This window comes from Chrysochloris asiatica, unplaced genomic scaffold (assembly GCF_000296735.1).
Source record: "Chrysochloris asiatica unplaced genomic scaffold, ChrAsi1.0 scaffold00071, whole genome shotgun sequence".
NCBI classification, from domain to species: Eukaryota; Metazoa; Chordata; class Mammalia; order Afrosoricida; family Chrysochloridae; genus Chrysochloris; species Chrysochloris asiatica.
In genome coordinates this window covers 4,839,121-4,851,639 of record NW_006408589.1, presented here as the reverse complement: position 1 = coordinate 4,851,639, position 12,519 = coordinate 4,839,121, and the positions used below count along the sequence as shown (strand labels likewise).

At 38.9% G+C, this 12,519-nt stretch overlaps 1 protein-coding gene across 1 annotated transcript in view; it reads left to right on the top strand.

Annotated features, from left to right (window-relative positions):
* Positions 1 to 12,519, top strand: part of CREBRF (CREB3 regulatory factor) — a 105,606-nt gene that overhangs the window by 28,950 nt on the left and 64,137 nt on the right. The window contains exons 3-4 of the mRNA XM_006864805.1: positions 5,505 to 5,700; positions 10,464 to 10,589. Coding sequence (XP_006864867.1) covers positions 5,692 to 5,700; positions 10,464 to 10,589 — 135 coding nt within the window. The 5' untranslated portion in view covers positions 5,505 to 5,691. The remainder of the gene's footprint in view (positions 1 to 5,504; positions 5,701 to 10,463; positions 10,590 to 12,519) is intronic.

Here is a 12,519-nt window from a genome sequence, read left to right as displayed (position 1 = left end):
TTTTCCCATTCTGTGGGTTCCCTTTTTACTCTTCTGGTGAAGTCTTTTGATGTGCATAAGTTTTTAATTTTTAGTATGTCCCACTCATCTGTTTTGTCTATTTTTGTTTGTGTGGTTTTCAAAATGTTTTGTAGTCCATGTATTCCCATCATTAGTGCCTTCACATTTGTCCCTCCTCATAACCTTCTTGCCTGCATGGTTTCTGTTGAGAAATTAGAGCTTAATCTGATTTGCTTGCCTTTGTATGTTGTATTTCTCTTTTCCCTAACTGCTTACAGGATTCTGTTCTTATCTTTGATTTTGGAGAGCTTGATTATTATCTGGTAATTTTCTTTTATAGTCTATCCTTCTTGGGGTTCGTTGAGCTTTTAATGCTTATCTTTTCGCTTTTCAGGATGTTAGGGAAATTTTCTTGCAGAAGTTCTTCAACTATCGCCTCTGTGGACTTGTGTGATTCTTCCTCTTCCGGAATGTCGATAATTCTTTCTTTCTTTCTTTTTTTTTATTGTGAATTATGTAATAGTTTACATGGGAGAACATTAGTTTTACATTCATCCTATCCTATTTCGCTTCATTGCCATGGTTAACAATCCCCACCATGCATCATCAACCAACCAAATGGTATACCCTGCAAGTCTGCCCCCCGGTCATCAGCACACAGCCCCTCTCCCTCTCTGGGTCTAGAATTCCCAGCTGCTTTATCTCTCCATGTCATCGTCTCTGCCTCCATTTCCTGCATCACTGCTTCTCTGGGTAGGGTCCCGCTCTCCACTCTTCTCCCTTGATGGTCCCAGGGACCTCTGCTCCTAGACTGCAAAGTTAATCACTCCACTCCTTGCTACAAAACGTCTGCCTTTACATTTCCATCCCTCACAATCAGTCCTGATAACAATTATTCACTATTGTATCACAAGAGACCTAGCTGTAGTTCCTTTCATCAGCCCTGCCTAGACAGATTGGATACTACTCATTGGAGAACCTACCTTCCACCATGCCCTCTGGATCTAGGTTCCCTCTTGAAAGCTTGTAAGCCAGTCACTTCTTGCCTTTGTAGCCCCCCCGCTTTGGGTAGCCAATGTCCAAGTTGCTCATCCCTGTCTACTCTGTGTATGGAGGAGGTGGGAATGATCCTTGCTGTAAATATTTGATCCCTCTTTTGAGCTACTGCATCCATAAGTGTAGAATAATTCTTAAGTTATTCCTCTTCATGTTGTTCAACATGAATCTTAGGCCTTCTTCAGATTTTTTTATCCTTTTTTGTACTTGCTCTTCTATCTTAGTAGTGTTGATAGATTTATCTTCTAGCTCACTAGTTCTGGCTTCTATCTCTTCAGTTCTACTCCTCTGCCCTTTCAGTGTATTGTCCATTTCTGATATTCTAGTATTTATCGTTTGGACCTCTTTCTGTAGGTTTTGAATTGTTTCCTAGGCTCCCTCTTGAAAGTTTGTAAGCCAGTCACTCCTTGCCTTTGTAGCCTACCCCCCCCCCCCTCCATTTTGGGTATCATTGTCTGACTTGTCCATCCCTGTCAACCCTGTGTACCGAGGGGTGAGAATGATCCTCTTTGTAAAGATTTGTTCTCTCTTTTGAGCTACTACATTCATAAGTATAGGTCAGGTTCATCAAACTGTAAAGGATCACTCCTTTTTTCTTCTCTCTTCTACTCGAGTTCTGATTATGCAGCCATTGAAGCCAGGTCAAGTGGGTACTATCTGCAAGTATATGTATTCTTATGCATCTCCCCTCACTTCTTATCAGCTGGATGCTTCACTCTCCACTCTAGTCCTCTATGGTCATGTCCCTGTCTCTGGGCCCAGGATTCCCCAGGTCTTGCCATACTGCTGGCCAACCAAGTCTCAACCTGGGTTGACATGACTCTATTGAATGTGGTCAGACCTAGCTCACAACTTCATTGCTCTTTTCCCCCAATTCCCCTTATTGGTGACCAACATGGTGCCCTGCAAGACCACGTGCCTGCTCATGTATTCCCCTTGAGTCTCAGTTTTGGAAGTGGGTTTGCCTTGAGGGGACCTAACTGCTTGCCTTGATCGCTCTTGGGCAAACAACTTGCTTGTTCTTGTAGTAGTCAATCAGACTGCCATTAGATTTTTCCAGCTGGTATTTGTTTCAAGAAGTATCTTCTGTTCTTCTAGCTGCTCCAGGCTGGTCTGCTTGTCCTTTCAAGTGGAAATTCCCCATCTCAGAATATTCTGAATGGGGATCAGGATTCCACCTAGGTAGACCATTTCCCCCCCTTATTTTATTATACCCTGCACACCCTCTGGATCTAGGCTCCCTCTTGAAAGCTTGTAAGCCAGTCACTTCTTGCCTTTGTAGCCACCCCATTTTGGGTAGCAAATGTTTAAGTTGCTGTCTACCCTGTGTACTGAGGGGGTGAGAATGATCCTCACTGTAAAGATTAGTTCCCTCTTTTTGAGCTAGTACATCCATAGGTATAAGTCAAGTTCATCAAATTGTATTGACCATTGTTTTTGAATGCACTTTAAAAATCAAAGCTTTGAGTAAAATATTGATATTCTTGAACCCAAAGAAGGTGAAAGCTTCCTGAAAAGTCGTTACAGCTTTTTCTCAGAATTATTTGGCCATTTAAGCATTGTTGCTTTTTAGCCATTTGTTAGATGCTCTAATCTTAAGAGTAGGGTGGATGCAGTTTTGAACGAAGTATTCTGAAAGCTGCTATGTAATGGCAATTCCTGTATGTCTTATTTTTTTCTCTTTCACTTTTGGGTGGGGCAATTTGTTCTTCATGGTTGTTTCATAATAAATGCTTGGATTGGCATACTAACCTTTTCTGGGAAATGGATGGAAAACGTGGAGGATGAGGATAGTTTGTTGTGAATATGGGTTACTAGTTTGAGATGGGCTGAGTTTATCACTGAAAAAGGGGTCCACTGCCTGGGACAGACTTGGTCCCCACTCCTACCTCCCATTTTATTTGCTACTACTTGAGCGACTGCGAGGAGCAAGACCTTCATTACCCATGTGAATGATCTCAACCCTATACACGGTAGATACCTTCATGTTTGAAAATCGGTGCCTTTAAAACATTCTGCCCTTGTTTCTAATAGCTGTCACAGATGTTGAATTTCTGAGCTGAACCAGCTTGGGGCAAAGAAAGGATTGGCAAAATATACCTATTGGTGATAATCACTTTTCTGAATCTGTTTTATTACTACATTTTAATTTAATATCTCATTTAATTCTCATAACATTCCCTAGTACATATTTAAGAAATAGTTATTATTCCTCAAATCTGGGAGTGAAGGTACAAATTAACTAACTTGCTACAATTCATAAGACTGTTATGCTTTAAATATGGGATTAAAACTAGAACCCAAGACTCTGATTTTCCAGAACAAGTGCTCTTTTTGTTTACTGCATTAACTGAAAATAAATGCTTATATTTGAATGGAGGTGTTATGGTTTAGAAAACTCTTGTAGCCATGAGAGAATAGTATTATTTTCTTTCTAGAGATGAGAAAATAAGGCTTAGAAAGATTGATGTACCCAGTGTCCTATAACTTGTAAAAATGATAGCTGTGACTAGAATTTAGTCCATTTCTGTCCAGTGTCTCCTTACTAAACCAAGCAGTTGGTAGACAGTGGTTTTAGGAGGTGTCAATAAGTATATGCTGGCTAGAATTTAATCCTGAATCTTCAACTCTCTTGCTAGTAAGAGTATGTTTTCAGGTTTTACAGGATATTTTGTTGAAAGCATGACCTGAACTAGGTGCCATTTGTGGTCCTAAGTAATAGGCCTAAAAAAAGTGGCTGACTGACCATATTTCTTCCAGGAGTCGGAGGAAGAGTTGGGTCTGAGACTGTATATGAGATTTGAGGCTACATGAGATGCTGGGCAAGAGCTGACCTTGGAGAAGAATAGGGATCAATCCCAGTACGTACTGGATTGAGATGCTTGAGAGGACTGTTTATAGACTGGGAGGAACATGGCAGTGTTCCCCAAGCTCAACCAGGGAACCCTGAATGACAGCCCAACAGTGCGAAGCCCAGCAAAGATCCAAGAAACATAACTTATAGGCACTTGATTAATCTAATAAAGCAGAACAAACATCTTGTACCTTGTTGACTGACTTGTTCAGCAAACAGCCTTTGAAATTGAAATAGTATATCATCCCAACCCTTAGTCCAGAGAATGTGTTAACCACAGGTGGCAGCTTGCTTTAAATGGACTAATTGTAAGAAGTGATACCAGCACCTAGAGTGAATATGAGGAATCCACTGTAGGACAGTGGTTCTCAAACATGAAGGATAAAAATCACCTGGAGGGTTTGTAAAACTACAGATTACATGATTCCCCCATCCCCAGAATGGAGTTCTTGTGTGACATTGTAGGCTAAGCATTGAACCACAAGGTCAGCTTGAACAGCAAGGTCGGAGATTCAAACCTACTGCTCCGTGGCAATCCTATATAGGGTCTCTATGAATCGGCAACAACACCAATCCCCAGAATAATATTGGAAGTATTGGAAATGCTAAAGTATTTCACTTTTCATAGTTTGGGGCTAGGGCTGAAGAATTCGTATTTCTAATAGATTTCTAGGTTGATATTGCTGCGGTTGGTGGTGATCCTCAAATTATACTTTGAGAAACATTGGGGATACTTGTTTAGTTCCACCTGATGAAGGCCTTCAAAGTAGGAAAGGAAACAAACTTTGAAGTCACTGTGCCTAGTGCTTTTGTAACCACTGTTTGATTTAACTCTTGAAACTACTCCAATGCCCCCTCCCCTAACATGTTGTTATTGTTGTGAAATGCCATCGAGTCAATTATGACTCGTGACACTGACACTGTATAGGATTTTGGGGAATAGCTGGTGGGTTTGAATTGCTGACCTCGTGGTTAGCAATCCATTGTGTATCTTTACAGTGCCACACCAGGACAGGTGTTAAGGAAAAAAAAACAAAAAACAGGCTTAATACTTAGATCAAGGACGGTTTTTACTTGTAACTCAAAGAATAATGTTCACACACAGCATTGAGAATATGATTTTATTTAATGTAGAAAATGAGATTAGTTTCTACTGCTGACTATTATATATTCATTACTCTTACAGATTTATGAGAGATATGAAATCTAGGTTAATTTAGTAGTAATGCTGATACAAAAATTCAAATGAAAAATCCAGACATTACATTCTCACCTATAGGACAGAAAGGAGAGCTTTTACTGAAAATTAAGTATAATCTTTCAAATCACAAGAAACATAGCGTATGTTAATTTTTTTAGAATGTCTTTTTAAAATGTTGCCAACGGAATTGGTTATTCACCAACCCTATTTTAGAAACAAACAAGGGAGCAGTAGTGAATATCAGAGTAGTAGGAACCAAGGCAGACCAAATACTTTGATTTTGCAGCCATAAGTCTTACTATTTTAAAGTGTTCTTTGTTAATTTAGGTTTTGAAAGGTCAACTTGTTTTTAATGGAACTTTAGTGAAGTTACTTTGTCTTATTGTCTGATAGGTTCACACAGAATTATTAAAGAAGCAGAGATACAAGCAGTTGAATTGACAGTATTCTGGAGAAATCTAACATTTATTGTGAAAATCAATCATCCTTGATCCTGAAGTTAGAAGTAAAGCTGGAAAGGAACTTACAAACAAGAAGAAAAAGAAGTTTGGAATCAGACTCAAAGGATCTGGGCTTGGAAATGCCTCAGGTAAGCCATATAGAAGCCATGCAAAATTTTTTGGTTTCCCATCACAGAAGGTCAGGACCATTGGTGTGTAAGTTGTCTGACTTCTTATACAACTTGACGTACTACATTTCTAGGACATTTTCTTTCTGATCTCTGCTAGTTTTATGTATGTGTCCTTCCTGTTTCTGTTACCTTCTATTTCCTCTTTTGTTACAACTTTGAAGTTTAATGAACTTGACAGAAGAAGCATGGTGAAAGAAAAGTAGGTAAGAAGGTGTGCGGGTCTGCTGGCTTTATGGGGCTGCTACACCACGTTGCCTGAAAATTAATCTCCCCAGAAATCTTTTCTCACCTGTCTCTTTCTTATTGCCCATTTCCTACATCTAGAATCAGTTAAGAAGACATAGTGAGGGATTAAATGTGTATGTCATTCATTATTTCAGTCTGTGTGTCTATGTGTGTGTACATACATAGTCTACAAAGCATGTATAGGAATGATTGTATTGTCTTATGGTGACTATTTTGAATGTTTGGGTCCTTTTATTTAGGTTCTCACTTTGGGTTTAAGGCAGTAACTGAAGTAAGAAATGTAGTTAGTCCTAGTCTGCATCCCCAAATTTCTACCTTTCCCTCTCTAGTGGTTAGCTCGGACTTCTCCCTTGATTTCCAGTACTGAGGAGAGACCCACAAATGTGAGGGTGGGGACTCTTAGGTGGCTTTATGTGGGGCCATCTTGGAAACAGGAAATCAGTAAACTGCTGGGATTATCTGGTGTCTAAATTTGCTGGTGGGGCACAACTCAAAATGAAGAGAGACAGCTGTAAACCTCCATTAATAATTGGAAAATGGAATGTACAAAGTATGAATCTAGGAAAATTGGAAATTGTCAAAAATGAAATGGAATGCATAAACATCGATATTTTAGGCATTAGTGAGCTGAAATGGACTGGTATTGGCCATTTTGAATCTGACAACCACATGGTTTACTATTCCGGGACTGACAAATTGGAGAGGAATGGTGTTGCATTTATTGTCAAAAAGAATATATCCAGATCAGTAATGAGGTACAACGCTGTCTGTGATAGGATAATATCACTGTGATAGGATAATACGCCTATAGGGAAGACCAGTTAATACCATTATTATTAAAATTTTGCAGCATCCGTGGGCTCAAGCGTGGCAACTATCGTGCGGTTGGCCCAGGGTCGGGCAGTGTTTCGTTCTGCTGTGCATAGGGTCGCTAAGAGTCCGTACCTACTCAATGACACCTAACAACAACAACAACAACAGGGAAGCCCAGTTAATACCACTATTATTCAAATTTATGCACCAACCACTAAAGCTAGTGAGGATGAAATATAAGAATTCTACCAACTTCTTCAATCTGAAATTGATCAGACATCTAATCAAGATGTATTGATCATTACTGGAGATTAGAATGCAAAGGTTGGGAACAAAGAGGAAGGATCAATAGTTGGAAAATACGGCCGTGATTATAAAAATGATGCTGGAGATCGCATGATAGAATTCTGCAAAACCAATGATTTGTTCATTTCAAATACCTTCTTTAGACAATATAAGAGACGACTATATACAATACACATGGACTTCACCAGATGGAATACACAGAAATCAAATTGACTACCGCTGCGGAAAGAGACAGTGGCAAAGCTCTGTATCATCAGTCAAAACAAGGCCAGGGGCAGACTGTGGAACATACCATCAGTTACTCAGATGCAAATTCAAACAGAAGCTGAAGAAAATGAAAACAAGTCCACGAGAGCCAAACTATGACCTTGAATATATCCCACCTGAATTTAGAGATCATCTGAAGAACAGATTTGAGACATTAAACACTGAAGACTGAAGACCCAGAAGAGTTGTGGGATGACATCAAGACCATCATACAGGAAGAAAGCAAAAAAGTCATGAAGAAGACAAGAAAGAAGGAAAAGATCAAAATGGATGTCAGAAAAGACACTGAAACTTGCTCTCCAGTATAGAGATGCTAAAACAAATGCAAGAAATAAGGAGGTACATGAATTGAACAGAAAATTTCAAAGGTCACCTCGAGAAGACAAAGTCAGATATTACAACGAAATGTGCAAAGATCTGGAGTTAGATAACCAAAAGGGAAGAATACTCTCAGCATTTCGCAAGCAGAGTGTACTGAAGAAAAAATTCAAGCCTTGACTATCATTATTGAAGGATTCTCTGGGCAAATTATTGAATGATGCAGAAAGCATTAAAGGAAGATGGAAGGAATACACAGAGTCACTGTACCAAAAGGAAATGGTTCATGTTCAATTGTTTCAAGAGGTGACATATGATCAAGAGCCAATGATACTGAAGGAGGAAGTCCAAGGTGCATTGAGGGAATTGACAAAGAACAAGGCACCAGGAATTGATGGAATAAAAATTGAAATCTTTCAAGAAAGTGAGGCAGCACTAGAGGCACTCACTCATCTATGCCAAGAAATTTGGAAGACAACTATCTTGGCTGACTGATTGGAAGAGATCCATATTGGTGCCCATTACAAAGAGAGGTGACCAAACACAATGAGGAAATTATTGGACATTATGTTTGATATCCCATGTGAGTAAAGTTTTACTAAAGGTAATACAGAAAGTTCATTAGGAAGAAAAATCTTACCGTCTGAAGGGTTATGCAAATAAGAGAAAGGAATGGGATGTAGGGAGAAAGGATATCAGTAAAGAAAGCATGATGAGAAAGTATTTAAAAAGGTAAACCTGTGGCAGGTATAAAATAAATAATATAAGAATAAAGAAGTATAAGCAAATTAAAAGAAATTATAAGTCATAACCAACCAGAATTGAACTTGGGCCATAGTCAACCAGAACCAGACTTGGGGAACTAAACTTGGGTCTTAACCATAATCAACCAGAACTGAATTCAGGCCATAACCAACCAGAACCGTACTTGGGGAACTGAACTTGGGTCTTAACCATAATCAACCAGATCTCAATTTCAGGCCATAACCAACCAGAATTGGACTTGGGCCACAGCAACCAGAATTGGGCTCAGGCCATAATCAATCAGAACTGAACTTGGGGAACTGACCTTGGGTCTTAACCAACCACAGCCAGACTTGGGTCATAATCAACCAGAACTGGACTTGGATAGTAATCAACCAGAACGGGACTCAAGCCATAATCAATCAGAACTGGACTTGGGCCTTAGCCAACCAGAACTGGACTTGGACCATAGACAACCAGAATTGGTCTTGGGCCATAATTAACCAGAACTGGACTTGGGTCATAACCAATCAGTACAGTTGGGCTAGTGCCTTTGTCTATGGTCTATTCAATATTCTTTGCCAACACCACAATTCTCTCCTATTCCCTGTTGAATCTGGGCAAGTTGCTCCATCTCCACGAGCCTCCTTTTTCTTACCTGTGAAATGGGGATGACTCTCCACATCAAGGACCTGAGCTCCTTATTAAAAACACAAATAAGCACAAACCCTAACTACCAAATAAATAGAACCATGACAGTCAAAAAAAGAAAGAAAGAAAGAAAATATAAGTAAATAAAATTTTATTTTCTGTAGAAACTTGCAGAAGAACAGAAAGGCTTTTATTATTTCATAATTCTCTTTCATCCAAGTTAGATTGCTAAATTAGGCCTTTCTGTTTGAATAACTTCAGGAGTGTGACCCCTGACTTGACTCTAGAGTGAGTTATGTAGACACTGAAATGGAAAAAGGGGCTGGAGAGAAGACAAGGAACAATTTCTTGGGGTACTAAGGCTTTTTAACTTCAGAATCGATTTTTTAAATTACAGAATAGATTTTATTCTTTTGAGTTTATACCCAAGTTTTGGGTCCTGTCATGGCGCTGGACTACTGATCACAAGGTTGGGGGTTCAAACACACCTTAGAGACCCTACATTCCTTAGAGACCCTACACGGGATCGCTGTGAGTCTATGACACTTAACAACAACAAGTAGAACTTAAAGTAGTCCTGGTATGGCGCTGCAGGATAATGCACTGGACTGCAAGGTCGGTCTGAATCGTAAGGCTGAAACTTATCAGTTGAAACTCATCAGTTGCTCCTTGGAAACCCTATACAGGGTCGTTATGAGTTGGAACTGACTCAACAGTACTTAGTAACAACAACAGAAATTTTGGTTTTTTTTCCTGATCCTGTCTCCATCATCATTCTGGAGATATTATTATTGGATTTATTGTTGTTGCTAAGTGCCATTGAGTCAGTTCCAACTCAGCATGACCCTGGTGGGTTTGAACTGTTAGTCTTTATGATTCGCACTCTAGTGCTTAACCTACAGTGTCGCACCCAGATTACACACACACTCTCACCCTATTTTGGGAAGTAAGACTGTGAACTCCCCTTAGTTATAGAATGAGACTGATTTGCTATTTCTGCAGTCTTCATGGAATGACACCAGTTCTCCACCTTAGCTGAGTTAGAACAGAGAATGTTAATAGAGGTTTGAGGAAATGTTACGTAGACAAGAGAAAGTATGTATTGAGACACTGATAGCTAAGTAAGCTTTGATTCTAGAAGTTAGATTATACTGTTACTGCATGGTATTTTTTATTCTGTTTTTAATGTGTCTTTGTTATGTCCCTATTGTAAGTTCATAATTTAATGCTAGCTAGAGCTCTTAAAGGTATAAAACAATGCAGAACTGTTTTCTGAAAATAAGTTACTTTGTGGGGGACTGGAGGCAGAGCTCATGTATGCTAAAATAAGTCTTGAAACAGTCTAACTTGCTAAAATTAAAATGACTCTCTTGTAGCCTAGTGTAAGCGGAATGGATCCGCCTTTTGGGGATGCCTTTCGAAGCCACACCTTTTCTGAACAGACTCTGATGAGCACAGATCTCTTAGCAAACAGTTCAGATCCAGATTTCATGTATGAACTGGTAAGTAACATTTCCTTGGATTCTACTTTAATTGATTTGGGGTAGAAGTTGTATGGTAGGTTTTTGTTTTGTTTTGTTTTTCTAAATGTTGTTGTTTAGTGCCATTGTTTTGGTTCCCACTCATAGTGACCCTGGAATAGGGTATCCTAGTATGGCTGGTGAGTTTGAACTGCGTACCTTGCCTTGTAGTCCAATGCATTATCCTGGTGTCTGAAAAGAAAACGGGATGTGATTAAGTTTCATTCTTAGGATTGTAATTGTAGTGATTTTAGAAGAATGTAGAAAAACATTGGAAATAGCAAGAGAAAGAATTATCTTATTATTTTTAGCCCAGTTTCTGATTAGGAGAACACAAGGCTGTCTGGTTTATATGCGATAAAGGATTTTTCATCTGGAAAACTAAGGGGTGACAACACTGAACACGTTTAGAGTATGATATTCTTTAGTAGTCAAGGGTATGACGTAGAGAATGTCAGACAAAAATAGCAATTCTAACCAATATTTGAATATACTTATTGCTTATTCTTGCAGTAGTAGACACTTAAAGTTCTTTAAAAGACATTTTTAACATAAATTTTAATTATCTGTAACTTAAGAAACATAAAAGTATATAAAAATTGGAAGATTGGGTTGTAAAAATCTGTAAACTTATTTTAAATTATGAAATAGTACACTTCACATGGGTGAATTTTATGAAAATGCCCATCAGTAAAGCTGTTAAAAGATGTACACATGCAAATAGTCAACCAACCAAATTGGAAAACAGAAAACATTCTTTTTTCCTTCTGGGTCTTGATCCTCCATACCCCTTCCTGAAAAGTAACTACTCCTAACAATTTTTTCTATGTATATAATAAATGTATGGATAAACTTTTCAATTGCATGATATATTTTATAGATACAATATTCTATAACCCACTCTTTTTAACATAAAAATATATGGTGGGCATCCTTCCGTCTTAGTATTTTAGAGCTTTACTGCATTCTTTTTAATGGCTACACAGTCTTCCTGACATTTAAAAATACCATCGCTAAAATGGATGAGGAGTTATTTTACTTCTCTTCCCCAAGCATGCAGTCCTGGTGTGGCTCTGTGGCGCTATAGGATCAACACTGGACTTAGAACCATAGGTTGGCAGTTCAAACCCACCAGCTGCTCCTCAGAAACCCTATACAAGGTTTGTATGAGTCGGATGTGGCTTGATGGCACTTTAACAACGACCCAGACATGGTTGTAAGGTCTTGCAAAAGATTTTATACTTTTGTGGCTGAGTTGTAGCTCTTTGGATTACTCATTACCTCCATATTTAAGTTCCCAGTCAAGACAGATTTTTCTGTAATGAAATTAAGATTTTCATTATTTGTTTCATAATTGAAGCTTATTACTAAGGAGATCACACAATCCTAAGTAAAAAAAAAAAAAAATCAAGAAACATGAACTTTTTTTAGGAAGTATATTTATACTAAAGTTCAAGAGTCTTTGATATTTGGACCATACTAAAACTTTAAAGAATGATGACTTAAAAATCTAGTGTCAAGAATCTCTCAAGGTCCCACCCCCTCCACACGAAGAGTAGATAGGGATGACCATCTTAAACATTGACTAACCAAAATGGGAGAAGGGATACAAAGGCAAGAAGTGACTGGCTTACAAGATTTCAAGAGGGAACCTAGGTCCACAGGGCGGGGAGGATGGTATAGAGTATCCAGTGAGTAGTATCCGACGTGTCTAGGAAGGGCAGATGAAAAGAAATGCAGATGGATCCCTTGGGAAGCAAGGGTGAATAATTGTTACCAGGACTGATTGTGAGGACTGGAAATGTAAAGGTGGACATTTTATAGCAAGGAGGGGAGTGATTAACCTTTCAGTCTAGGAGTGGAGGGCCCTGGGACCATCAATGGAGAAGAGTGGGACTCCACCCAGAGGAGC